General features: G+C 45.8%; 1 protein-coding gene across 5 annotated transcripts in view; it reads right to left on the bottom strand.

The window, feature by feature from the left end:
* The window catches only part of NBEAL1 (neurobeachin like 1), a gene marked incomplete at its 3' end in the record, with an annotated part of 139,512 nt that overhangs the window by 17,479 nt on the left and 95,554 nt on the right, over nt 1–26,479 (bottom strand). For all 5 annotated transcript variants that reach the window (XR_014556167.1, XM_083702591.1, XM_083702589.1 and 2 more), the window contains 19 exons: nt 25,853–26,006; nt 24,612–24,740; nt 22,598–22,903; nt 21,887–22,036; nt 20,205–20,362; nt 17,763–17,887; nt 16,086–16,212; nt 14,698–14,846; nt 14,125–14,258; nt 13,267–13,368; nt 11,225–11,320; nt 10,984–11,108; nt 9,009–9,149; nt 7,555–7,685; nt 6,595–6,704; nt 6,293–6,410; nt 4,280–4,377; nt 3,327–3,443; nt 43–132 (listed from right to left, as the gene is read on the bottom strand). Coding sequence is in view for 4 of the 5 variants with exons in the window: in XM_083702591.1 (XP_083558717.1) it covers nt 43–132; nt 3,327–3,443; nt 4,280–4,377; nt 6,293–6,410; nt 6,595–6,704; nt 7,555–7,685; nt 9,009–9,149; nt 10,984–11,108; nt 11,225–11,320; nt 13,267–13,368; nt 14,125–14,258; nt 14,698–14,846; nt 16,086–16,212; nt 17,763–17,887; nt 20,205–20,362; nt 21,887–22,036; nt 22,598–22,903; nt 24,612–24,740; nt 25,853–26,006 (2,560 nt within the window). The remainder of the gene's footprint in view (nt 1–42; nt 133–3,326; nt 3,444–4,279; nt 4,378–6,292; nt 6,411–6,594; nt 6,705–7,554; nt 7,686–9,008; nt 9,150–10,983; nt 11,109–11,224; nt 11,321–13,266; nt 13,369–14,124; nt 14,259–14,697; nt 14,847–16,085; nt 16,213–17,762; nt 17,888–20,204; nt 20,363–21,886; nt 22,037–22,597; nt 22,904–24,611; nt 24,741–25,852; nt 26,007–26,479) is intronic.

Genomic DNA, 26,479 nt, shown 5'->3' with positions numbered 1-26,479 from the left:
TCAGTTGATAATCCCAAACAACAACAACAGCACTCTACTCACCAAAATCTCTGGGCTCCCTTGTGACATGAAAGAACGTGACTGATTCCTGGGGACAATGGACTTAACAATAGGTATCCCATCGCTGATCCCCTAAGAGAGAGGAGTGGGTGGGTGGGAAAAAAATAATAATTTCAGTTGGCAACAGTTGGATGACACTGGGCAGATAGTATTTGGCAAAGCTCCCCCATGATATCAACAGGTTGTGCAAATCCTTTTGGTACAGCAGTCTCCAACATTTTTAGAGCAAGGGTCAACCTTTATCCCAACCATGCAACTGGGGATCCACACCCTCATTTTCTCCCCCTTCTGCTTGAAGGGTTGCTGTTGAGATCTACTTTGGGTCAGACTGCATCCCAGTAATGGCTGGGACGGGAAATCAGCTGCCCTGCAGATACTGCTGGACTACAACTCCCATCATCGCTGACCAATGGGGTCATGCTGGCTGGAGCTGATGGGAGTTGGGAGTCCGGCTGCAGGTTTCTGACCCACCAGTCGAAAACCAGCTTCTTGGGCTCATGTACCCTAAAGGCACAGGGCAAGGAAGTGTAGGAAAGGTATGCTCCTCAGCAATGTTATTCTCATTGCCACTCCATACCAAATATGTGCATATGAGATAAGGACTGAGTTGGCGATCACTCGTAGCCGAGTAAGATTGTCTTCCATGAACACGGTTTTAACCAGGCATAGGCAAACTCGGCCCTCCAGATGTTTTGAGACTACATTTCCCATCATCCCTGACCACTGGTCCTGTTAGCTAGGGATGATGGGAATTGTAGTCCCAAAACATCTGGAGAGCCGAGTTTGCTATGCCTGGTTTTAACAGTGAGTCCGTAAGTGACTGTGGAGGCCAATTCTGGATCCACGTGTCCTTCCACAGTGGGGACATAGGTTTCCAGGCGGGATTTGATCACGGTGAGGGTTTGCCAAGCGCGCCTTCCTCTTCACACGTTTCTAACTCTCATCCGGAGTTTGAGTGTCTTCAAAGCCCATGACACCTTTGGTAAAGGCTGTTCTCCAATGGGAGAGCTCACAGGCCAGTGTTTCCCAGTTCTCTGTGTTTATACTACATTTTTCTTTAGATTTGCCTTGAGAGTGTCTTTAAATCTTTTGTTGACCACCAGCATTACGCTTTCCATTTTTAAGTTTGGAATAGAGTACCGTATTTTTCACCCTACAAGACGCACTTTTTCCCCTTCAAAAATGAAGGGGAAATGTGTGTGTGTCCTATGGGGCGAATGCAGGCCTTCGCTGAAGCTTGGAGAGCGAGAGGGGTCGGTGCGCACTGACCCCTCTCCCTCTCCAGGCTTCAGGAAGCTCTGTGCAAGCTGTGGGAGCCCGCGGGAGGTCCCACAGGGCTCCCCCGGCTTGTGCAGAGCTGCCTGCACCCCGAAGCCCCGGCGCGCTGAGCAGTCGCGCCAGGGCTTTGAGTAGCTCTGCGCAAGCCGCGGGAGGGCTCCCCCGGCTTGCGCAGAGCTGCCTGTTCTGGGGGCTGGGGTCGGGGGAAGCTCGGGCTTCCCCCGCCCCGGCCTCATGCTTTGGGGGGGGGATTTTTTTTCTTCCCCCCCCCCCTCAAAAAAATTAGGTGCGCCTTATGGGCCGGTGTGCCCTATGGGGCGAAAAATACAGTAGTTGCTTTGGAAGACGGTCACCAGGCATCCGAACAACATGACAAGTCTCAGGAAAATGATGTTGAATAACCATTGCACTGTTAGTTAGGAAAGCACTGTATAATGTTTGGACTCGGTACAAGGATTTGCTGGAAAATAAAACTCCCAGGTGGCTATCACCAATGGAGGCTAAAGAGGTGAAGAAACTCAATATGAGAACTAACTGGCCGAAATACACTGAGATTTTAGAATTCGAAAGTGGTGAATTTAAATTACAGAGTTTTGAGAAAATCAAGTCCAAGGTACGAGACTGGCTCCATTATTTTCAAATAATGGAGGCCTTTAAACAAGACAGGAAACTCGGATTCCAGGTGGAAAAGTCGAAATTAGAAACTGAATTGTTAGAACCAAATACTAAGAACCTATCAAGAATGTATAACTTGTTGTTGAAGTGGAATACAATTGATGAGACAGTTAAGTCAGCTATGGTTAGATGGGCGCAGGACTTAGGTCATGATATTATGTTTGCTGACTGGGAACAGTTGTGGACCACAGGTATTAAATTTACGGCATGTAATGCCTTAAGAGAAAATATTATGAAAATGATTTACAGGTGGTACATGACCCCAGTCAAGCTTGCGAAGATTTACCATCTGCCCAATAACAAATGTTGGAAATGTAATGAGACCGAAGGCACCTTCTTCCACCTTTGGTGGACCTGCCCAAAGATTAAAGCCTTTTGGGAAATGATCTATAACGAAATTAAGAAAGTACTTAAGTGCACTTTTCATAAGAAACCGGAGGCTTTCCCCTTGGGCATGGTCGGCCAATTGGTGCCAAGGAGGGATAAGATCTTTTTTATGTACGCCACAACGGCAGCAAGGATTCTTCTAGCAAAATATTGGAAGACACAAGAGCTACCCACGCTGGAAGAGTGGCAGGCTAAAGTGATTGACTACATGGGACTGGCAGAATTGACTGGCAGAATTCGCGACCAAGAGAAAGAGACTGTGGAGGAAGATTGGATGAAATTTAAAGTATATCTTAAAAATGGCTATAAACTGGAGGAGTGTTAAAGTGTCAAGGGAAAGGAAGATGTATAATTACAGCTATGCTTATCTTTTTCTTTTTTGATTTAAAGCGAATTTGAAATGAGAACAAGTTAAATTTTAATTGACTAAAAGGATTGCTGGAAAATTTGTAAAATTAGGATGCAAAAAGGGAAGGTATGGGGAAGTCTGAGAAAAGAGGCTTATGAAAATGAGGTTAAGAAAGTAAAATCTATGTATTTGTTGTGTTCTTTATGTGTTTGTTGTGTCTTGTTTGGTGTTGCTTTGTTGTAAAAAATTGAAAAACCAATAAAAATTATTATTAAAAAAAAAAATGAATAACCATTGCACTGTTAATCGCCTTGCAAGAAGGCATGGTGGGTGAAGAACAGTCAGGACTAACACTCATTGATTTTGTGGAACAGTGCCAGGGCCCCAAGCCAATCTTATAAGAGACCAGCCTTAGCCTTTTGAATACATTGCATGCATCACAGATAGGTAACCCAAGTCTTGCAACGAACAAGACAGGCGGAATGGCTGCAGATATTGGCCTAGCTAGAAAGAACCTCGTTGTTTTCAAGCCGACTCTCTCTAAATTCATGTTTATGCAATGTTGTCAAGATGTTACCTCAATGAAGAATGACTTCAATTCAGGGAGATGTTGGAACAGATGAAATGCGGCGTTTTCATTTCTGGTCTGCTTCAGCACCACTTCCGCCGCAGACAGCCTCGCAGGATGCGGCTCCTGGGTAAAACATAAATAGCAGGGAAAGTCGCAATTGTGGAAGCCTTCTTCACACCTGGCAACGAAGTCACTAGGAATTTAGGCATGCCTAACCACGCACAATTATTGGGCAAGCACAGTACAATGATGGCAGGATGAAACATATACACCCACACGGGGCTCTCTAGCCAAATTTAAGTTTTCAACTCTGCATATTTATTTGTTTTTCTACATTTACAGTCCACATTTCTCCCGCTGTGGAACTCAAAGTGGTGACCGTGTGGTTCCCAGGCACTGACCAGAGCTAAAGGTAAAGGACCATTAGGTCCAGTCATGACCGACTCTGGGGTTGCAGCACTCATCTCGCTTTATTGGCCGAGGGAGCCGGCGTACAGCTTCCGGGTCATGTGGCCAGCATGACTAAGCTGCTTCTGGCGAACCAGAGCAGAGCATGGAAACGCCGTTTACCTTCCCGCTGGAGCGGTACCTATTGATCTACTTGTACTTTGATGTGCTTTCAAACTGCTAGGTTGGCAGGAGCAGGGACCGAGCAACGGGAGCTCACCCCGTCGCAGGGATTCGAACTGCCGACCTTCTGATTGGCAAGTCCTAGGCTCTGTGGTTTAACCCACAACGCCACCTGCATCCCTGACCAGAGCTAGACCAACTTAATTTCGACAAGACTCAAAGGCCTTGTGTGCCTTTGGACCACACACACACACACACACACCCCTCAGAAACAATATATTCTTCCCCTCTCTTCCCCTCCACCCACAGCATATGCAAAAGGAGTGTTTCAGTGCAGGAAGTAGCCTGGATAGCAAACTTGTGTTCTCTATTACTGCCAAAGGACTTACCTTGAGTAGCTGACAAGGTGTTTGTCCAAAATTATTAATCATCCCCTCTAAAGCTTTCCTTTCTTTCTCGTCGGTCAAGGCATCGAGATCTACAGCTCCTGGGATGACAGTAAACCAATCAGCACAGCACACCCCATTCATTTAATTACACAATTTAGGCACAAGGTCTTTCGCCTAATTTATCTGTTACTGGGAGGCATGTAGTTGCTGCCTCCTTTGCAACTGTTCCCACGATGCTCCTTCGTTAAGGGATGGAGACCTTTGTATTAAAGGTTACCGCCCGCACACTTCTGCGCTTTTCTTTTTCTGTGGTGGCACATCAGTAAAACCACTTCTTACTGTTTATAGTTTTTCCTCAGAGGCAGAGGACAAGAACAGGAGTCATACTCAAATTCTCTAGTCAAGAGCTTGTGGAATGATCATTCCACATCAAATCAATGCAAAAAACAAGGGTTTCGCCACCCACCGTCTCGGATTTTGATGAAACCTGATGTGCACCCTTCCCTTATGGTTGAAAGAAACCCAACCCTTAAATTTCCCCCATATATCTCAAAACAGTTTTAGTTTTATAGCACTTCAAGGTTTCATGAAATCTGTGTTTCTGTCCCTCTTGAGATCCTCAGCCTTGTGTGCATTTTATATTTTTTCTCCATAACCAATGATAAGATCTCTTTGAAATTGTACACAGAGCTCAATAACATGATGAGGATTTCAGGGAAAAATACACAAACACTCAAAAGATTTTATAAATGCCTAAAAAAATGTTTAAATGTAGTTTCTTTGGTGGAAAATTAGGTTTAGAAAACCTAAATTTTCAGTGGGAGGGCATGATGGAATCAAAAGTTTTTGATGGTGAAAATTATTGCAAAGACATGCTCTTTCTCAAACAAAGAATAAAATTTATTGGGTCTCTTATGTCTTCTCAAGAGGAACAGAAACACAGTTTTCACAAAACTTTGAAGTGCTATAAAATTAAAACCGTTTGGGACAGAGGTGAAAAATTTAAGGGGGTTTCTTTCAACCATAAGGGAAGGGTGTACACCAGGTTTCATCAAAATCCGAGATGGTGGGTGGCATGACCACGTTGAACTGACGTGGGATGACCCACAATCATTTCTGTTACTTTTATATACAAGCTATTTGCATTCCTTCTTTATCTCTCCAGCACAGTATAATCTCAGTCCAGTAATTGACAATCCTGACACAGCAAAACCCACAATATCAGCAGCACACATTGTTTTATTTCCACCCTTGTTGTCAGTGTGCGTGCGCACATGTGCTTTCCTTGTGCGGAAATTGCAGCCTGCAACCTTCTCCCTTTATTTTCACCTCCAGCTGACACCAGACAAGCCGAGAATGCCACTCCTACACACTAAATAAAATTCTGGAACCCTCTTTAAAGCTTCCAGGAACTTTTATTTGTTTTTTAAAGAACATTTTCCTAACACTTTGCCTCCCCCCACCCTACTCTACCTCGATGTTGCGGCTCAATGGGAATTAGCCATAGAATGCTATGAGGCAGAAATCAGCAAGGTGCAATAATTTTGCCATGTAAATCACATTTAACTCCTTCCCACACAATACAATGATTTAAGAGTAACGTATAGCTTGCAGAAGCCGAAGAATTGATGCTTTTGAATTATGGTGCTGGAGGAGACTCTTGAGAGTCCCATGGGCTGCAAGAAGATCAAACCTCTCCATTCTGAAGGAAATCAGCCCTGAGTGCTCACTGGAAGGACAGATCCTGAAGCTGAGGCTCCAATACTTTGGCCACCTCATGAGAAGAGAAGACTCCCTGGAAAAGACCCTGATGCTGGGAAAGATGGAGGGCACAAGGAGAAGGGGACGACAGAGAACGAGATTTTTGGATAGTGTTCTTGAAGCTACCAGCATAAGTTTGACCAAACTGCGGGAGGCAGTGGAAGACAGGAGTGCCTGGCGTGTTCAGGTCCATGAGGTTATGAAGAGTCGGACACGGCTAAACGACTAAACAAGAAAAACATAGCTTGGTACCTTCGTAAGTACAGTAATAGAACACATTCAGGGCCTCCACCGCAGCTGGTCCTCTCTGTTTGTAGCCAAAAATGAGATCTATCCACTCGTGGAGATGAGCAGAGACGTACTCCGACTCCTAGGACAGACCGAGAGAACGGGTTTCAGCATTCACAGGAAAAGTGGCGGTGGAGGCTGCTGCAAAGTATTGTACATGCAAATCAAACGGTAGCAACAAAATGTACAGCTTAAGCCTTGCGGGCAGCATGTGCTATGTGCATTTTCGACACTCCACTGAGCCCAGAGGGCAATCAATAGCTCACCAAAGCTTTCCTGTGTTTAAAAATGAAGTCCTCTGGTGACTGGGCCCATTTCGGGAGAAGAACATCATTCACGACTTCTTTCGAGATCTGCAGCTGACCCAAGCTGAAATCTGTAGAGCCGCAATTAAGAGAATTAGGTTGCTGTTAACCATGAAAAACAAAGAACAAAACAACAACAGCTTTTTATTTTTACCAAGCCCATCTGGCTGGGTTTCCCCAGCCACTCTGGGTGGCTTCCAACCGAATATTAAAAACAATACAGCATCAAACATTAAAAACTTCCCTAAACAGGGCCACCTTCAGTTGTCTTTTAAAAGTAAAATAGTTGCTTATTGCCTTGACATCTGCTGGGAGGGCATTCCACAGGGCAGGCGCCACTACCGAGAAGGCCCTCTGCCTGGTTCCCTGTAACCTGGCTTCTCGTAGTGAGGGAACTGCCAGAAGGCCCTCAGCGCTGGACCTCAGTGTCTGGGCAGAACAATGGAGGTGGAGACGCTCCTTCAGGTATACAGGACCGAGGCCGTTTAGGGCTTTAAAGGTCAGCACCAACACTTTGAATTGTGCTCAGAAACGATAAATGAAGCATTTATCAGGAGTTTTTAAAAGTCCATATGGAAGGGAGGTGAGAGGACAAGAAAAAAAATGCTGCTTAGGTAAATGATTACGTTGTCACAGAAATGGATTTCAGAAACAGTTATGCAACAGAATATATCAAGAATGAGGAACCTGGGAGCTGGAGTCCCAACAACATCTGTGAGGTATACACCTCTGGAATACATTAAACAACCAGTAATTTGGCTAAAAACAACTCCCATGTTTATTAGCTGTATGTGAATTTCTATGTGCCCTGCAACTAGGGGATCAAAATTTCAGCCAAGCACTTTACTTAGAATAGTTAGCTACAACCAGGCAGCTTCTCCTCAGGGAAACGCACAGCCAGAAAAACATTCCACTACTTACTATTTTGATTCTCTAAGAACTCTGGAAAGTAGAAGAATTCTGGGATTAGCTCTTTCACATCGTTGGGGTTCTCCATGAGAGCCTGCCAGGTAGCAGGAATGGAATGGAACTGCCGATCCGCACAGTCAAATCTGTGGGTTAGAGAACAGGGCATGGGACATGTGCCCTGAGAAATCTCTGAATGCAATCCAAGGCGCAAGGAGGGATACTATCAATGCAAACGCCAGGATTCTGCTTAAACAGCACAGCTGTCTGCATTCCTTTGACAGCTTAAATGGCCCAATCCTACCATCATGTGGTCCACAATGGTGTTATTAAGCCCAAGAGCCCGTATAGAGTCCTTATGTGGGTTCTCTATCTATAGGAGAAAATAACAGAGGCCAACCAGAGAATACAGTGGTACCTCGGGTTACAGACGCTTCAGGTTACAGACTCCACTAACCCAGAAATAATACCTCGGGTTAAGAACTTTGCTTCAGGATGAGAACAGAAATCATGCTCCGGCAGCGTGGCAGCAGCAGGAGGCCCCATTAGCTAAAGTGGTGCTTCAGGTTAAGAACAGTTTCAGGTTAAGTATGGACCTCCGGAACGAATTATGTAGTTCCCAGGGTACCACTGTATTTATCATCATCAAACCTTTATTGGCATCACTTACAAACATTCAGAATAAACAGGCCAGGGTGATCTCGTTGCTAGGGTGATTTCGTTTCAACAGTACAGTCATTTGCCAAAGGGAAGAAGATGCGAGCAATCTATTTCAGCAGAGAATATTGGGAAGCAAAGCAGCTAGTAAGCCTGATCTTTATTGAACTGTTGCAACAGGGGGCTCCACTCACCAAGGGAGGAGAGGAACCCAGAACAGTAGCGTGAAAGCCCTTATACAGACTTTTGAAATTGCCAATCTGTAGCTCAAGAATTATGGTGTAGCACCATGAATTTTGGTGCTGGAGGAGACTCTTGAGAGTCCCATGGACTGCAAGAAGATCAAACCTATACATTCTGAAGGAAATCAGCCCTGAGTGCTCACTAGAAGGACAGATCCTGAAGCTGAGTCTCCAATACTTTGGCCACCTCATGAGAAGAGAAGACTCCCTGGAAAAGACCCTGATGTTGGGAAAGATGGAGGGCACAAGAAGAAGGGGATGACGGAGGACGAGATGGTTGGATAGTGTTCTCGAAGCTACCAGCATGAGTTTGACCAAACTGCGGGAGTCAGTGGAAGACAGGAGTGCCTGGCGTGCTCTGGTCCATGGGGTCACGAAGAGTCGGACATGTCTAAACGACTAAACACACAACAACAACTATACGTCGCAGTTCTGCTCTGGATCAATGCTTTGTAGAATTCCATTACAAAATATGCCAGAGACATGTGCTTTCCAGAGAGAGGAGGGTTAATCCTTAACCAAGACAGCAAGGATGGAGATGTTTCCGACTGATTCATGTCATACTCCTACCTGCCACTCTGAAGCTGGATGTGCAATGTGGTAAAAGGCTCTACCCGGATGAGGTAATGCATGACTCCAGCTGCGTTGGAATAGTGAGTGCCGTAGTGGAACTTGTCGACAATTCCAAGCGGATCTTCAAAGTTCTCATATCTTTGAGAGAGAGAGAGAGAGAGAGAGAGAGAGAGAGAGAGAGAGAATATGAATATAGGGGTTCCATAGCTGAATTCTCTCACCAAATGAATCAAATGCTGATTTCTGGTATATGAACATTTCAGGATTCCCACCCCCCCAACCAAGATGTTATTCTGTTACCGGTTAGCACCTGTGATACAGTGGTGCCTCGCTAGACGAAAAGAATCCGTTCCGCGATTCTCTTCGTCTAGCGGTTTTTTCGTCTTGCGAAGCAAGCCCATTGACAGCTTAGCGGATTAGCGCTACAGCTGTTAAGCGGCTTATCAGCGGAACAGCTGATAAGCGGCTTAGCGGCTTAAGAAAAGGGCGAAAAAAGCGGAAAAAACCCACAGGGGGGATGCAAGATTTTTTTCGTCTTGCCAAGCAACCCCATAGGGTAATTCGTTTTGCGAAGCGCCTCCAAAATGGAAAACCCTTTCGTCTAGCGGGTTTTTCGTCTTGCGAGGCGTTCGTCTTGCGGGGCACCACTGTATTAAAAACACTCTTCCACCAAAAATGTTTGGGAAACGGCGTTATTACAGGGTGTTGCAACTATGCTGACTTTAGAACACGGGGGGAAATAAAGAGCAACACACATATTTTGGGGAGAGCAAGCATTAGTTTGAAAGTAAGATGAGCGCGGGTGGTGCTGTGGGTTAAACCACAGAGCCTAGGACTTGCGGATCAGAAGGTCAGCGGTTCGAATCCCCACGACGGGGTGAGATTCCGTTGCTCGGTCCCTGCTCCTGCCAACCTAGCAGTTCGAAAGCACGTCAAAGTGCAAGTAGATCAATAGGTACCACTCTGGCGGGAAGGTAAACAGCGTTTCCGTGCACTGCTCTGGTTCGCCAGAAGCGGCTTAGTCATGCTGGCCACATGAACCTGAAGCTGTACGCCGGATCCCTCGGCCAATAAAGCGAGATGAGCGCTGCAACCCCAGAGTCGGCCACGACTGGACCTAATGGTCAGGGGTCCCTTTACCTTTACTTTACTATGGCTGTACACAGCACAAAGTCTCAATAATGAACCATGGTTATTTTCTTTACCATGCTTATTTATCAATACAACCAATATGGTACCTTGGTTCCCGAACGGCTTAGCTCCCGAACGTCGCAAACCCAGAAGTGTTCCAGTTTGCGAATGTTTTTTGGAAGCCAAACATCCGTTTCGGCTGTCGGCATGGTTTCCAGGGCCAATCGGCCAATCAGAAGCCGCACCTTGGTTTGTGAACGTTTCAGAAGTCAAACGGACTCCACAACAGATTGGGTTCGGGAACCAAGGTACAGTGGTATCTCGGGTGCCGAACACAATCCGTTCTGGAAGACTGTTCGACTTTCAAAACATTCGACAACCAAGGCGCAATGGGAGGTCGGCAAATTCCATGGATAAAATGGAGAAACGCGCCTCAGAAGCCGCTTGACTTCTGAGGCAGATTTGAAAACGGAAGCATTCTTTCTTGGGTTTTCAGCGTTCGGGTTCCAAATTGTTCCGAGGTTCCACAGTATAGCTATTCTTGCTCTCCCCACCACCACCAGCCTGCCCATAGCTTCAAGTACTGCTTCCTTCCTTGCTAGTTTGGGCCATGTGTGTCTCAAAATGCTGTTAACAACTAAACTCGCATCTATCGATTCCCACCTACGTTTAGCTTCCGTGAATTTCTTTACCACCATTTGAATCAACAGCATCATTATCAGATGGAACACAGAATAGGAAGGTAAACAGACTAAGAGTTCCCCGCCCCCCCCCCAAAAAAACCCCAGTAAGAATGCAAATTTAACTAAATACTTTGGTCATTTTAAATGAAATACAGTACCTTTCTAGTACAGCCTTGGCATTCTTTTCATTCGCCACGCCAATGGGCTTGGACAGATCCCTGAACACGGCTGGGTTATTGAGATCCAATTCTTCTGAAGTATAATCCTGTAGGATCCATGGAAACTTGAATGGGGAAGACAAACAGGTTTCAGATCTCACATCGCTTCTCCCCACAAATGTAAATACTGAATTCTAGTCTGGAAAGAAGACACTGGGAGGTGGATGGGGAGGAAACTTACTACAGGATACTGTGCAAGGTCATTATAGGTTCGTCCTGCCATTGTGTTTAGTTGAATGAGGTAGTCAAAGTTTGAGATCTCTCTGTTCACCCATTTCTACAAATAAAACGCAAAATCGAAGCTGTTAGTGAGCATCACAGTTAGGCCACACATCTTGCCAGTACAGTGGTACCTCAGGTTACATACGCTTCAGGTTACACACTCTGCTCACCCAGAAATAGTGCTTCAGGTTAAGAACTTTGCTTCAGGATGAGAACAGAAATCATGCTCCGGCAGCACGGCAGCAGCAGGAGGCCCCATTAGCTAAAGTGGTGCTTCAGGTTAAGAACAGTTTCAGGTTAAGAACGGACCTCTGGAACAAATTAAGTACTTAACCTGAGGTACCACTGTAGCTGAATGAACCAAACAACATATCTTCAGGTGACAAAATTAAGGGGGAAATTCAAGTTTACACGTTTATTTATTTTGGACTTTTATCCCTCCCTAACACAATGGCTCAAAGTCTCTTAAAATTGTAAACAAAACCACAAGGCTTTGGTTGGAATTCCTTCCGATTCTGTACTGCTAACTGGCCATCTGAAGTAGGCATGTGTTACCACAGGCTTCCTCAACCTTGGCCCTCCAGACGTTTTAAGACTACAATTCCCATCATCCCTGACCACTGGTCCTGCTAGCTAGGGATCATGGGAGTTGCAGGCCAAAAACATCTGGAGGGCCGAGGTTGAGGAAGCCTGTGTTACCATTTGACAGTGATAGCTTTCCTCGAGGGAACCCCTGGGCATTCCTGGTCCTAGGAAGTCCGTTAGGAATTTCTAGGAAAGAGACACCGGTCCGCCTTACAGGTTCTCAAAGAGCAGGAGTGTTGGTGGGTCCATATGACAAGTGATTAACTGATAAAGTTCATGTGCAAGCTTCCCTGTCATGTTTATGGGCAATGTGCATAGCTGTCAAGTGTCCCTTATTTGGCGAGACAGTCCCTTATCCCAGCGCCATGTCCCACTGCTGTCCCTTATTGATGATGTCCCTTAAATTTCCCGGGTTTCAAAGGAAGCAGCTCCTCTCCCTCCCTCCCTGCAGGCCAGGGAGGAGGGAGGCTCCAACTGTGTTGCTTGGCTGCGTTGCTCACCCAATAAGGAGTCTAAGAACGACTGGGGGTGGAGCTTGCATGCCTTGTGCCGATCAAATCGGCCATGTTGCCTGGGGACTCGCCTTTGCTCAGCGCTTCCCAGCGGAGAGATGACAGTGTTTTTCCTTGCTGCATCCCCTTTGCCGGGTTGCTGCGCTGTGGGAACCACCGCTTGAGGCTTCGTTTGGCTGCTGGCTGACTAAAATCCCTTATTTTGGCTGCTGATCCCTTATTTTTGAGGCTGCTGGTCCCTTATTTTCAAATCTGTAAGTTGACAGCTATGGCAATGTGCAATGTGCATGCTGCATCCAAATCAGAAATTTTGTGTCTGATGTGGCTAACCAAACATCAGCAGGATGGAAAAAACCCAGTCATATCTGGAAATGGGAACTCCATCTTTTACACATCACAAATTAGGGCTTATTGTATTATACTTTGCCAACAGGCTTTTCTTAACAGAGGGATCAGAACACAAAGAGGTGGAGGTTGCCTTTTGTATATTTATTTTACGTATTTTTATAGCACATTGCACTCAAAAGTGGTTTGCAAAAAGTATTATTATGTCAGCAGAGCGGACTACTGGGGATGTTTTGTAAAGCAGGGATGAGCAACCTGTGACCTGCCAGCGATTTGTTGGACTACAATTCCCATCAGCCCCCAAAGCACAGCCAGTGTTCAGGGCTTATGGGAGCTGTAGTCCAGAGGCCAATGGAAGGCCACAGGTTCCCCATCCCCGATATAAAACAAAATGGTTTTTTTCCTGAGTTCTGAAGCTGGGAAATCACTGGGAGAGAGAACGGTTAGGTTCCGGGCTTTTTAAAAGGGCAGGAGGAAGCTACCCAGGTTCTACCCTACTACAGAAACCATAATTAAAAAATAAAAAATTCCCAAGCCATTCCTGGCAACATCTTCTTACCTGGGTCAGTCCAGATGCTTTAAATAATTCTTGTGGAGATCTTGTCCCACTAATATTTGGGGAACATAGAGACAGAATTCGGCTGTACACTTTATTTCTTGCCTATAACAGAGTACAATAGATTAATTCATTCAAGAAAATGCCAAATAAGCATTCTGGAAAGAATGTAATTTTTCCCTTACTGTTTCCTCCCACCCCACACATAAATTTAATGACTGTTGAATCAAATATTATCCCTCCTGCTTTCTAGAAAATTAACTTTTTATGTCTACTCAATCCAACTAAGTCATACTCACAGCAGATCCATTGAAATCATTGGACTAGTTACTTGAGTCCATCGATTTCAATAGGTCCAGTCTGAATATGTCTAATGTTGAATATCGCCCATTAATCTTCTATGTCTGGTTATACAATTGTCTTTTTGAAGAGTCAGTCCAATGAATTTGCTTTAGAAGCCTGCTGTTTTGCAGCCAATTTAACAGCTTATCAATAAAACCACGCCTTTGATTTCCCCTTTAGCACTTTATCAAAGAATTATGTACATCAAACATTCAGAGTAATGTTTTTTACAATTTACAATTTGCAATTGTTTTTTACAAGTTACACAAAAAGACAAATCTTTACTCTCTTATGCTATGATGGAATGCCGATTTCAGTAGGTTTATAGTTACTTTTTTCAAAGAGCTGGATTTTTGAGATAAAAAAATTCTCTTGGCAAATCAACAAATAGTGCAGTATATCCTCAACCAGTCAGGAATGTTTACATTGTACAGCTGAGTTGAAAACTGTTCATCTTTTTACCATGCAGCAACTGCCAGAGGTCACTTTGTTACGAATTTCACCTTTAAGAAGACATACCTCCTTTTTAAAGTTCAGGAAGTAATTGGTCTGGTCAACGAAGAAGATCTCCAGAGCTGACCTCCTCAAGTTATAGCGACGCAAATGAATCTCTCGAATCTGAGAAAGAGGCCATTTGAAATCAAAACCTATACCTGTAAAGAAAAGATGGTCATTGTTGTGAAATATGTTGAACGGGCATATAACTTATTGTCCCAGTTCGTTTCCAAGCACAATTCAAAGTGTTGGTGCTGAGGTGACCTTTAAAGCCCTAAACGGCCTCAGCACAGTATACCTGAAAGAGCGTCTCCACCCCCCATCGTTCAACCCTGACACTGTTGTCCAGCTCCGAGGGCCTTCTGGCGGTTTCCTCCCTGCGAGAAGTGAGGTTACAGGGATCCCTCTTGCTGCTCTGGCTTCTGTGATAGCTGCGCAGCCTGCATTCACTCCATAAGACGCACACACATTTCCCCTTACTTTTTAGGAGGGAAAAAGTGAGTCTTATAGAGCAAAAAGTATGGCAATTCCAAAGTTAAAATGCGTACAGCAAAACTGTCCACACAACGCTCACTGTTATTACATTGTAGGCCTCACCTTCCTCTTTTTCAATGCTGCCATCGTAGAAGTAAATGTGCTGTGTAGTGACCTCCAGCCTGCCGGGGATGACATTAATGATTGTAATAAGTTCGCAGTCTTCAGAGAGCACAAGTTTCTCTTTCTGGCTCTGCTCCTCCTTTTCATCCCTGCAGCAGGAACACCAAATGACAGGCTAGAATCAACGGGGAGGTCTAGAAGATGCAACTCTCTATTCCCCCTACCCATAGCTCTCTTTGCACTCTCCCCTAACAATATACACAGCAGTTTTATCATGCATAAAAGAGCTGAGTTCTGATTTAAATGCAGCAAGTAGGTGGTCTGCAGCTGCTCATGTTGTTCCTAGTACAGCAACGCATCTCTGATTATCATCATCAAACAAACGTGGTAGAGGTGGGTGGTTCAGGTCTAATCTTTTAGATTCCATAGAATTGGAAGGGTCCTTAGAAGCCATCTAATCCAAGCCACTGCTCAACGCAGGCTCCTTAATGCGAGATCCAACTACAGCATCCTCAACAGAGACAGTCATCCAACCTCTGCTTAAGTTGCTTCCTGCAATTTCCACCCATTGGCTCTAGTCCTGATACCTAGAGCAACAGAGCACAGGTGTGTTCCACCTTCTTCATGGCAGTCCTTCAGATCATCTCTCCTCTCCTCTCCAGACTAAACATAGCCAACTCTTTCAATCACTCCTCATAGGACTTTGTTTCCCGATTTCTCACCGTATTGTCCTCTCTGGTCATATTGAAGTTTGCCAATCTCTTTCTTAAAATGTGGAGCCCTGACCTGGACATGGTATTCCAGATGTAGTCTGTCTAGCTCAGAATAGATTCAGACTATTACTAATTGTGATGTGGACATCACACTGCTGGCTCAATGTTCAGCTTGTGAGCCACCAGGACACAGATCTTTTTAACATGTACTGCTGCCACGTCAGGTTTCCTCAACCTATACTGTACTTGTATTTTTGTACCTAAATGTGGGACTTAACATTTTTTTCCTCATGCATAAAATAATCTTTAAAACGCTGGACTGATCAATCAGCTTAAGTCACATTTTTAATTACAACAACACCACAGAGTGAACCTGAGCAAAACAGATTTAACCATTCTTTTCTGGAGAGACGTTTGGTCTGGCGTCCAAAACACCTGCAAAATTAGTTCCGCTCAACCTCTGGGTTTGTGCTTCTTGAAAAGAGTTTCCTCGTGCCCACGTTTAAAATAACTTCTGAAAACAGAGGGGACCTGGAGGGGGGGAGTATCTGTGACAAAGGCATGGCCATCAGCTACTCAAATCAAATTTATTTTGGAAATCCTACTGCGCCCTTGGGCAAGAACAAAGCAGCTCTTTGGATTCCAGCCTCTGAATAACCAGGCTTTGCGACATACATGCTTGTATTAGATGTGGGATCTTCATCTGGCAGTTCAAGTATATCATCCTCCATATCGCTGACTTTCACTTGCTTCACAGCCTCCAGAAGCAAAGCCTCGCTCGACGGCGGCGCCTGCTGGACTCCTTTTGAGATAAAGCGAGATTTTACAAAGTCAGCTGCATTCTGCTAGACTTACTGTATTTTTCGCCCTATAGGACACACTTTTCCCCCTCCAAAAATGAAGGGGGAATGTGTGTGCGTCCTATGGGGCGAATGCAGGCTTTCGCTGAAGCCTGCAGAGCGAGAGGGGTCGGTGCACACCGACCCCTCTCGCTCTCCAGGCGTCAGGAAGCTATCCGCAAGCCGTGGGAGAGCTGGAGGGGAAAAAGTGTGTCCTATACACTTTTTGGCGAAAAATACAGTAGGTCTAGCAGCTCTCCCACGACTTGCGTAGAGCTGCCTGCACCCCGAAGCCTGGGGGGCGCTGAGCTCAGCGCTCCCAGGCTTCGGGCTTCGCGCGGCTCTCTGCAAGCCGTGGGAGAACTGCGCAAAGTCGGCAGCTCTCCCACGGCTTGCGGGTAGCTTCCTGTTCTCGGGGCTGGGGTCGGGGGAAGCTCGGGCTTCCCCCACCCCAGCCCGGCGCCTGGGGGGGAAATAATTTTTTTTCCCTTTATTTCCCCCACAAAAAATTAGGTGCGCCGTATGGGCTGGTGCGCCCTATGGGGCGAAAAATACGGTATATCGCTGAAGGAAGTTAACCACAGAAAAGTTCTATTAAATCACATGGTTTCTGTTCATATTATACTGTTATAATCATTGCAAGGGATGCGGGGGGGGGGGGGGGGAGGGAGAACAAACTGATTTGCACAGACGTATTTTAGACTACATAGTTTCCTGAAGTCAAGGGGGGGGGGGAGAGATCAGAGACGAATCAGACTATTTTAAGATTTTAAAAAAATGAGTTTATAAAACACACTAAACAAAATTGATGAACTATGCCGAGATGGCAAAACCTACAGGGAGAATCAGAAACCAGGAAGAGGAAGTCTTTAATAAAGAATGGGGAAGGTTTCTAATTGATTTGAAAAGCTATTGTAAACAATTGCATACATTGGTAGGATTGACAGAAAACTTGTACAGTGGTGCCCCGCAAGACGAACGCCTCGCAAGACGAAAAACCCGCTAGACGAAAGGGTTTTTCTGTTTTGGAGGCGCTTCGCAAAACGAATTTCCCTATGGGGTTGCTTCACAAGACGAAAAAATCTTGCGTCCCCCAGCGGTTTTTTTTTGCTTTTTTTGCCCTTTTCCTAAGCCGCTAAGCCGCTTATCAGCTGTTCCGCTGATAAGCCGCTTAACAGCTGATCGCTGGAAGCCGCTTGACAGCTCTAGCACTAATCCGCTAAGCTGTCAATGGGCTTGCTTCGCAAGACGAAAAAACCGCTAGACGAAGAGAATCGCGGAACGGATTAATTTCGTCTAGCGAGGCACCACTGTAGTAAAAATTTGAACTATGGATTGACAAAGGATTTATAAGAATAGAATTATGAAAGAGATGCAGAGGGGGAAATCATTTTATTAAGATCTGGAGGGGGGAGTCCGAAGGGATTATATGTTTATGTATTTGATTCATTTGTTTATGTAAAACAGAAAATGCAAAAATAAAATTTATTCAAAAAAAGATATTAGATCTCACCTAGATTATCCCTTAGGGCACTGGCCTCCTGATGAGAGTTGAAATTGTAATTTTGTACCAACTTTAGCCTCATCCGTGAGTAATTTTCCACATTTGAAAGTTTCCAGTGAATACGATTTAGCTTCCTGGCGAAAGGAATATACCCAAAATAATTTGGCATGCATCAGACACAGAACTTAACTGCTACAAGGGTTTCCAACAAAAATAAACAAGAAAGAAAAAGCTTTAAATCAAAGACGAACATTGCTGCAGGTGGATTTCAAAATTCACAAACAAGCTGCAGCCGCTTAAAGCCCTGAGCAATGGTTTGTCGACAATGATGGAAGCCTGATTCTCCATGGGTTTCACAGGGTGGGATTCCCCCAAAGGTAATCTACTTCAGTCCCCAGCTGAGTTAGAGAACTCCCTAGCATGTGGGGCACAGAAGTCTTTGATAAGCATCGTTTTGGGCTTGTATTCTTCCAGGGAAGATAGGATTCTCTAGGGTGGCTAATTTGTGGACCCCAAGATGTTGTTAAACTACAACATATTCTACTTGACCAAGCGGGCTGGGGGCGATGGGAGTTGGAGATCAACTGCATTTGGAAGGTCACAGGTTACCATATTTTTCGCTCTATAGGACGCACCCGACCATAGCACACACCTTGTTTTAGAGAACAAGGGAGAAAAAATCTCCCCCTCTCTGCTCAGCGCCCCTTCAGCGAAGCGGCAGGAGAAACGGAGCCCCTTCCATTTCTCCTCCTGCTTGGCTGAAGGGGCGCTATGCAGCTCTCCCTCTCTGCTGAAGCCGGGAGAACAAGACTCTCCCGGCTTCAGCAAAAGGAACCCGAAGCCTTCGGAGCGCAGCGCGAGTTCCCGCTGAGCTCCAAAGGCTTCAGGGATAGCTGCAGCGCGAGTTCCCACTGCGCTCCTAAGGCTTCAGGCGGCTATCCCTGAAGCCTGGAGAGTGAGAGGGGTTGGTGCTCACTGACCCCTCTCGCTCTCCAGGCTTCAGTGAAAGCAACGCAAAGCCTCCGGAGCGCGGAGGGAGCGCTCCCTCTGCGCTTCCAAGGCTTCGTGTTGCTATCGCTGAAGCCAAGGAGCCTGCGTTCGCTCCATAGGACGCACACACATTTCCCCTTAATTTTTGGAGGGGAAAAAGTGCGTCCTATAGAATGAAAAATACAGTAGTCTATCCTCGATTAGACAAAACACATTAAAAAAAAACCTTAGACCCAAACGTTGACAAGCACGGCCATATGTTAGAAGAGGCATTTTCAAGTGAGGATGGAGAAAATAATTTCCCTCTCCTTATATGCCATCCCCTGTCCCCATTTTCCCGGCAAGATCTTGTATTGATCCATCAAAGCCCTAGCTTCCACAATACGTTTAAAGTACCAGAATGGCCATGGGTCTTTGCATAACTGAACTGTGAAAAGGATTAACTAGGGAGGGAAATCCTGAAGCTCTGGGGTGTGTGAATGTGTGCATAGGAATGTGTGCATCAGAAATTATTTGCTGGAAAATGAGCCACACGCCAAAACTTTACATGGTGTGACGTTAACATATGAGAGTGCTGGAGGTGAAATAGTTAAACGGGTTACCCAATCAGGACCCAGGGGGGTGGAGTCAGAGGGACTATAAAACCAGCTCTGGGAAGGGCAAAGGGAGGAGTTCGTTGGGAGTTGGGTGGTTGGTTGGAGTGGGAATGAATTGGGATAGAGTTTGTGGGTAGGTTGAGTTAGTGTAGTGAAATAAGCTGAGTCAGGAATAGGGGCTAGGGAGACAAGTACCACATTTTTTGCTCTATAAGACTCACTTTTTCCCTCCTAAAAAGTAAGGGGAAATGTGTGTGCGTCTTATGGAGCAAATGCAGGCCGTGCAGCTATCCCAGAAGCCAGAACAGCAAGAGGGATCGCTACTTTCGCTGCGCAGAGATCCCTCATGCTGTTCCGGCTTCTGGGATTCAGAATATTTTTTTCTTGTTTTCCTCCTCCAAAAACTAGATGTGTCTTATGGTCTGATGCGTCTTATAGAGCAAAAAATACAGCAAATATCTGAGAGGTGGTTTAGTGAGTGAGAGCAGGTAACAGAAGTTATAGGTCTGGATAGGCACCCCATGATTGTAATTGACCGATACCGTTTATGAAACCACACGCTTGTTAAACTGCAATAAACAAACAAAGGTTTATGTTCCAATTTAACCCTGACTGGACTCCGTATTGTCCCAGGTAGGGCCTGGGTGGTGGCAGCGAGAAATAAAGTGGTGGCACAGGGATCAATAGACAGTGAAACGTCCGGGGACCCTGTGTGATTGCCACACGTGGGTAGTCTGAACCTTAATGTACAAGACACATAGGATCAAAAGAATATTTAGCTCACCAGCTTGATAGGGGAGAGTCGTTCCAAAGAGATTCAAAATGCTACCTGAAGGAGCAAGAGAAAAGAGAAGCCTCCACCTACCTTTCAGCCCAGGGTCCTTGCTCACACGTGAGGTACAGTTTAGCAGCTCTCCACTGTCGGAGAGTTGCCGTGTGCTGATTGTTCAGCTGCTTCAACATGCTGTTGTAACGCAGATTTTCCTGTCGTGCCCGTCGGTTGAATGGCTCCACAAAAAACTCCTGGAGGTGAGAAAGTTGAAACATTTAAATGCAGCCGTACCTTGGAAGTCGAACGGAAGTCCGTTCGACTTCCAAAATGTTCGGAAACCAAGGCGTGGCTTCTGATTGGCTGCAGGAAGCTCCAGCAGCCAATCAAAAGCTGTGGAAGCCCCATCACATGTTCGGGTTCCAAAAGAACGTCCGCAAACTGGAACAATCACTTCGGGAGCCAAAACGTCCGCGTTCCAGGGGTTTCGGGACCCAAGGTGCAACTGTAATGCAAGAGGGGTTGTCAAAAGACATGGAAACATCTATACAAGGGGCTGTTTTAATACTCTCCAAAACAAGGCAAAGAAGAAGGAAATCATTCCGTTGAGTCGTTCTCCAAGTAAAGACTCCCAAGGCTGGAAAAGAGATCCAGTTGATTTCACAGATCTGCCGCCAGCCTTGAAAACAAAAGGTGTCTTCAGAAAGCCTTAGTGCCAAAGATCAGGGCAACCGTCTCCCAACCTTGGGCCCTCCAGATGTTTTGAACTATATCCCCCCCCCCCCAGTCCGAGTCAGAACAGCCAGGGAGGAAGGAAGGTGCAGTCAATTGGTTTGTCAATTGGCCCTCTCCATGGAGGCGCAGATTACAGTTATGACAAAGGCGGCATTTTTTAATCTCCGCCAAGCTAAGCAGTTGGCTCCTTACCTCTCTCGCCCTGACCTAGCCACTGTGATCCACACGACTGTCACCTCCAGACTGGATTATTGTAACTCGTTCTTCGTGGGGCTGTCCTTGAGACTGACCCAGAAACTTCAGCGGGTGCAGAATGCTGCAGCGAGACTCCTTACAGGGTCCTCGCTGCAAGATCACATTCACTCGGTGCTTTACCAGCTGCACTGGCTCCCAGTGGAGTACAGGATCAGGTTTAAGGTGCTGGTTTTAACCTTTCAAGCCCTATACGGCCTAGGACCCTCGTACCTACAGGACTGCCTCTCCGGGTATGTCCCACAGAGGAACTTACGGTCTTCAAATAAAAACATCCTGAAGGTCCCAGGTCACAGAGAGGTTAGGCTGGCCTCAACCAGAGCCAGGGCTTTTTCGGCTGTGGCTCCGATCTGGTGGAACGCTCTGTCACAAGAGACTAGGGCCCTGTGGGACTTGACATCTTTCTGCAGGGCCTGCAAGACAGAGCTGTTCTGCATGGCCTTTGGCCAGGGTGCAGCCTGACTCCCTCCTTTGGTTGCCATCAATTTGATTTTAATTAATTTTTATAATGAAATGTTTTTAGAATGCTGCACTATTTTACTGTTGTTAGCCGCCCTGAGCCCGGCTTCGGTTGGGGAGGGCGGGATATAAATAAAAATTATAATTATTGTTGTTGTTGTTGTTGTTGTTGTAAGTCCAGCAACATCTAGAGGGCACCGGGTTGACTACCCATGAGAGGTTTTTTGCCACCCCCACCCTTGGATCAAATTGGGATCTTCCTGGCCAGGCAATGATCCCATAGGAAGAGCTCTTGCGGTCTCTGCTCTGCTTGGGAAGTAATGAAATGTCACCTGGAATTTGAGCTTGCTTTCTCCTCGCTCCCGCTCTCGTTTGTGGATGTTGACCATCAGTTCCTCATAACAATCCTTCCAAAATACTGCCATGCGCTCGTGGCCGTCGCTGAAAGTGCTGAGTTCGTACTGTTTCATATGTGGAATGATCTGGTGCACAAAAGGTTAAGAGGGTTGAAGTGAACACGCCTCCTCTCTCCTGTGCAGGAGTGTGGCGTTTGACTCCTAGGTGGGTCATAAGGAAAGGGTTAAATGAGTGTGATGTGATTGGCCAGTGGGAATGCAAGGGAGGAGTAAAGGTTAGAGTGGGAGGTTTTGAAAGTCAGTTGAGGTTTGGGAGGTGAAGAAGGAAGAGGGAGGATTAGGTGTGGGTTGGTAGCGTTGTATTGTGAGAGAGTGAGAGGAATTGTTAGGTGGAGTCAGACAGATAGTTGGGGATAATCAGTTTGAAGTTGTTAGGAACTAAGATTAAGAAATTGACAAGAAAAGTTAACTGAAACCATAAGCTTGTTCCTGCATTTAAAAATAAACTTGATTATTTGTTAATGTTAGCAACTGGCTGGACTCCTTGTGTCCACGGGGTGGTGGCAGCGATGAAAGCAACCACGGTGGTGGCACAGGATCAACAGACCATCAAATGTCCGGGGCCCCCGTGTGATCGCCAGAAGGAGAAAGGAAAAACGACGGCCGAAGGAGGGCCTTGCGACTTACAAATTTGGCAATATAAGTCTGCCATTCCTCCGTGTTGCAATAGTCCTGGAAGTCCTCGAAAAAGGAAGGGCTCCCGTTCGTCGAAGGCAGGGAGGGCAAGTGCAAGCCCATGAAGAGCAGCTCGTATATTTTGGAAACCAGCGTCCGGACGAGAGGGATCAGGAAGGAGTAGGTCTCTGTCTTTTCCTTGATCGATCTGCTCAGAATGCCTTCCAGCCTTCCCAGGAGGTAGCAGGACTCCAGTTGGTTGTCCAGCACTTTGGTCTGAAGGAGGGTGTTTAGCTTGGCTGCAGCCATTGCGCAAACCTGAAGAGGGAGGGAGGGAGAGAGGGGGCAACCACATCAGCCAAAGTGCCCCCAAATTTCCCCAAAGCTACCGTATTTTTCGTCCCATAGGACGCACCTAGTTTTTTTGGGGGGAAATTAAGGAAATTTTTTCCCCTTTATTTTCCCCCCCCCCAAACCAGGTCGGGGAATCCAAACCAGGTCGGGGAACAGCGGGATGGCGGCGCTGCGTCTCCCCGCTGCCCCCCAAGCTTGTGGGGCTGCCCGATGTCTGCCCGAAGCGCGGGGCGCTCTGCTTCAGGGCGCCCCGCGCTCCGTGCAGCAGGCTGCTATCCGCAGCCTAGGGAGCCCTGCGAGAACTCCCGCGGGCTCCCCAGGCTTGCTTATAGCTTCCTGAAGCCTGGAGAGCGAGAGGGGTCGTTGCACACCGACCCCTCTTGCTCTCCAAGCTTCAGCGAAAGCCTGTATTCGCCCCATAGGACGCACACAGATTTCCCCTTCATTTTTGGAGGGGAGAAAGTGCGTCCTATAGAGCGAAAAATACGGTATTTCGTTTCTTTGCAGAGAACAGCAAACTGTAGTTTGAGCCAAAACTACAAAGAGAAACTTCTTGTTGCAGAAGAAGAAATGAAAAAGGGGGAGTTTGAGGCTCACAATAACCTATCCTAATCACAATAAACTCACTTGTATACTCCTGCCCACTTTAAATCTAATACTCTTTTTTATAATTTTGATTTTACCAGTATAAAATTGTAACAATACAACTATACACATCAACATTTAAAGATTCATCTGAATCTCTGGACTTCCCACCTTCTCCTCCATGGGTCCGATTGTTAACCTTTTCTACTGCATATTTTTCAAGAGTCCCTATTCTACATAACTCCATTATTTCCCTAATACTTGCTACATTACAAGTGTTATTGCAATCCTGCTAATGTTTTCATCTGTTTGCAGTGGTCTCCAAGATAAATTATACATTCTTCGCATTCTTTGTTAAAGTTTTGGTCTTCTTTGGTTTTGGAGCCTTCCGGACAATTTTGCCATTTCGGCACAATCCAACAGTTTTAATAAAGTCCCAATCAGAGAAGAATGGCAAATGAAATCTAATTCTCAACACACTATACAGACCATAGCTGTCAACTTACAGATTTGAAAATAAGGGACCGGCAGCCTCAAAAATAAGGGATCAGCAGCCAAAATAAGGGATTTTCCTAAAACAGGTATGTTCAACTTCTGAGCCCCTCCGGAACCAAAGGCAGAAAGCCCAGCCAACAGCCAAACAAAGCCTCAAGCGGTGGTTCACACAGCACAGCAACCCAGCAAAGGGGATGCAGCCAGGGAAACCACTGTCACCTCTCCGCTGGGAAGCGCTGAGCAAAGGCGAGTCCCCAGGTAACGTGGCCGATTTGATCAGCACAAAGCATGCAAACTCCACCCCCCAGTCAATCTTAGACTCCTTATTGGGTGAGCAACAAGCCAAGCAACACAGTTGGAGCCTCCCTCCTCCCTGGCCTGCAGAGAGGGAGGGAGAAGAGCTGCTTCCTTTGAAACCCGGGAAATTTAAGGGACATCATCAATAAGGGACAGCAGCGGGACACGGCGCTGGGATAAGGGACTTTCCCGCCAAATAAGGGACAGTTGACAGCTATGATACAGACCCTGGATGTTGCTAGCACTATTCCGCATCACAGCAGCTGCACGCTGTACAATACACATGACAACAAACCTGCAAATTATCCTGTCCAATGAATCCAAGCAGCATCTGGACTTGTACTTGGTAGAACTTCACATATTCTGGGCCGGAAGAGTACCAGACGGACAAGGTATCCATGAGAGTCACCAACTCTTCTAAGAGCTATGAGAAACACCATTCAGAAATCACAGGGGAAGGAGAAGACGCGTTATGGTTTTTTTTTTAAAAAAAGAAAGCATTAAAGCAGGGGAACAGTTAAATACATATCTCGATTCACGGCGAGACCAAGCAATGTGCAACCCAGGATTGCTTTAAAAATTACCCCCCCAAAAAAACTTAAAATCGTAAAATTAGAACACACACACACGTGTGCATATGCTGATTTGAATGAATGAATTTGAACAAGTGAATTTGGAAGTGAGGCAGACTAGGGCAAGAGCTCCACCAGTGGAAGACACCCTGAATCTCAACACCATTGCATCTCCCCCAGAAACCCCAAACCAGCAAGGGTTCAAGGGCTGTGCCTGCACGCTGCCAGCGAGCTTCCAAACAGACAGACCTATATACTAGAGAAACAGCAGCTATACTTGCTTTTCTTATTTATTACGGTACTGTGTAGAAACTTCAAGATTTGCCTATTAATGTATTAAATGGGATCCCTGCCACGGAGAAGGTGTTTAGAATCCAATCACGTTTTAAACATTAAACTATATATATTTACTCATTGATATTATTAGTGTGAGTCCAAAGATATGTCTTTTTAAAAAAAAAAAAAAAAAAAAGAACTCGCTCCCTAGAAATACCCCCTGTGACGGTAACATATGAGAGTGCTGGAGGTGCCCTAAGGAAGTTAGATTAGCCTCAACCAGAGCCAGGGCCTTTTCAACACTGGATCCAGCCTGGTGGAACGCTCTGTCTCATGAGACCAGGGCCCTGCAGGATCTGATTTCTTTCCGCAGGGCCTGTAAGACAGAGTTGTTCCACCTGGCCTTTGGCTTAGAATCAGTTTGATTCCCTCCCCCTCTTTCTTTTTCCTTTCTCCTCCCATGAAGAGTCTGCATCCTAATGTTTTAATATTGTATCTTAATCTTTTAAATTGTATTTTAATCAAGTTGTTTTTATTATTGCTTGTTAGCCACCCTGAGCCTTGGCTGGGGAGGGCGGGGCATAAATAAAAAAATATTATTATTATTATTGAAGTCTTGCAGGCAGGACGCAAAGGCATAAGCAGCCATCCGACAACTTGACTCTTGTTTTTACATATTCATTCATACCTTTTCAGTCCACAGACTTGAATTAACAAGCCCTTCCGCTTGCAGGAAATCTTGCACGATAAGCAGGAGCCGGAAGGCGTTTTCTGAATACACTGGGAGAGATTTAGCGTCTCTGTTGTCTGTGACTGCCCATTCCAACATCTTCTCTAGCAAGCTAAATTCAAAGAGGAAACGTGTTATTCAAAGGAGGGGACATTATGAATTTCAGAAAACAAGGACCTGATTATGTCTCCAGCTCTGCCACCCTATTTCTTGCTATGGGGAGGTGTTTTAAACTGCTTTTAAAATTTTGTTTCAATATTGTAACCCAGCCTGGGGCTTCAGGGCAAAGGGCGGGTAAATAATATATCAGTAATAACGTCTTAAAACACATCACAGAAGGCATGCTAACTCTCCAGTGGTCTGACTCTTCCATTGTCTCCTGAGACAGGCATATGCCAAAAACAGCAACAATAATAATAGGAGTTAGAGGTTCTGTGAAGTTAATTCCAAACACATGAAACGCTGTTCCAATTACAATACGGGTGACGGAATAAGAAAACCAATCACACCTTGTTTCTCAGGTTGCAAAGACTCTCCCAACTCTTTGCTTAGAATGGAAGAATCAGCTGATACAGCTGGTCTTTT

The sequence above is a fragment of the Podarcis gaigeae genome, assembly GCF_964106915.1.
Source record: "Podarcis gaigeae genome assembly, chromosome: 1".
NCBI classification, from domain to species: Eukaryota; Metazoa; Chordata; class Lepidosauria; order Squamata; family Lacertidae; genus Podarcis; species Podarcis gaigeae.
This window is presented reverse-complemented; position numbering and strand designations above follow the sequence as displayed.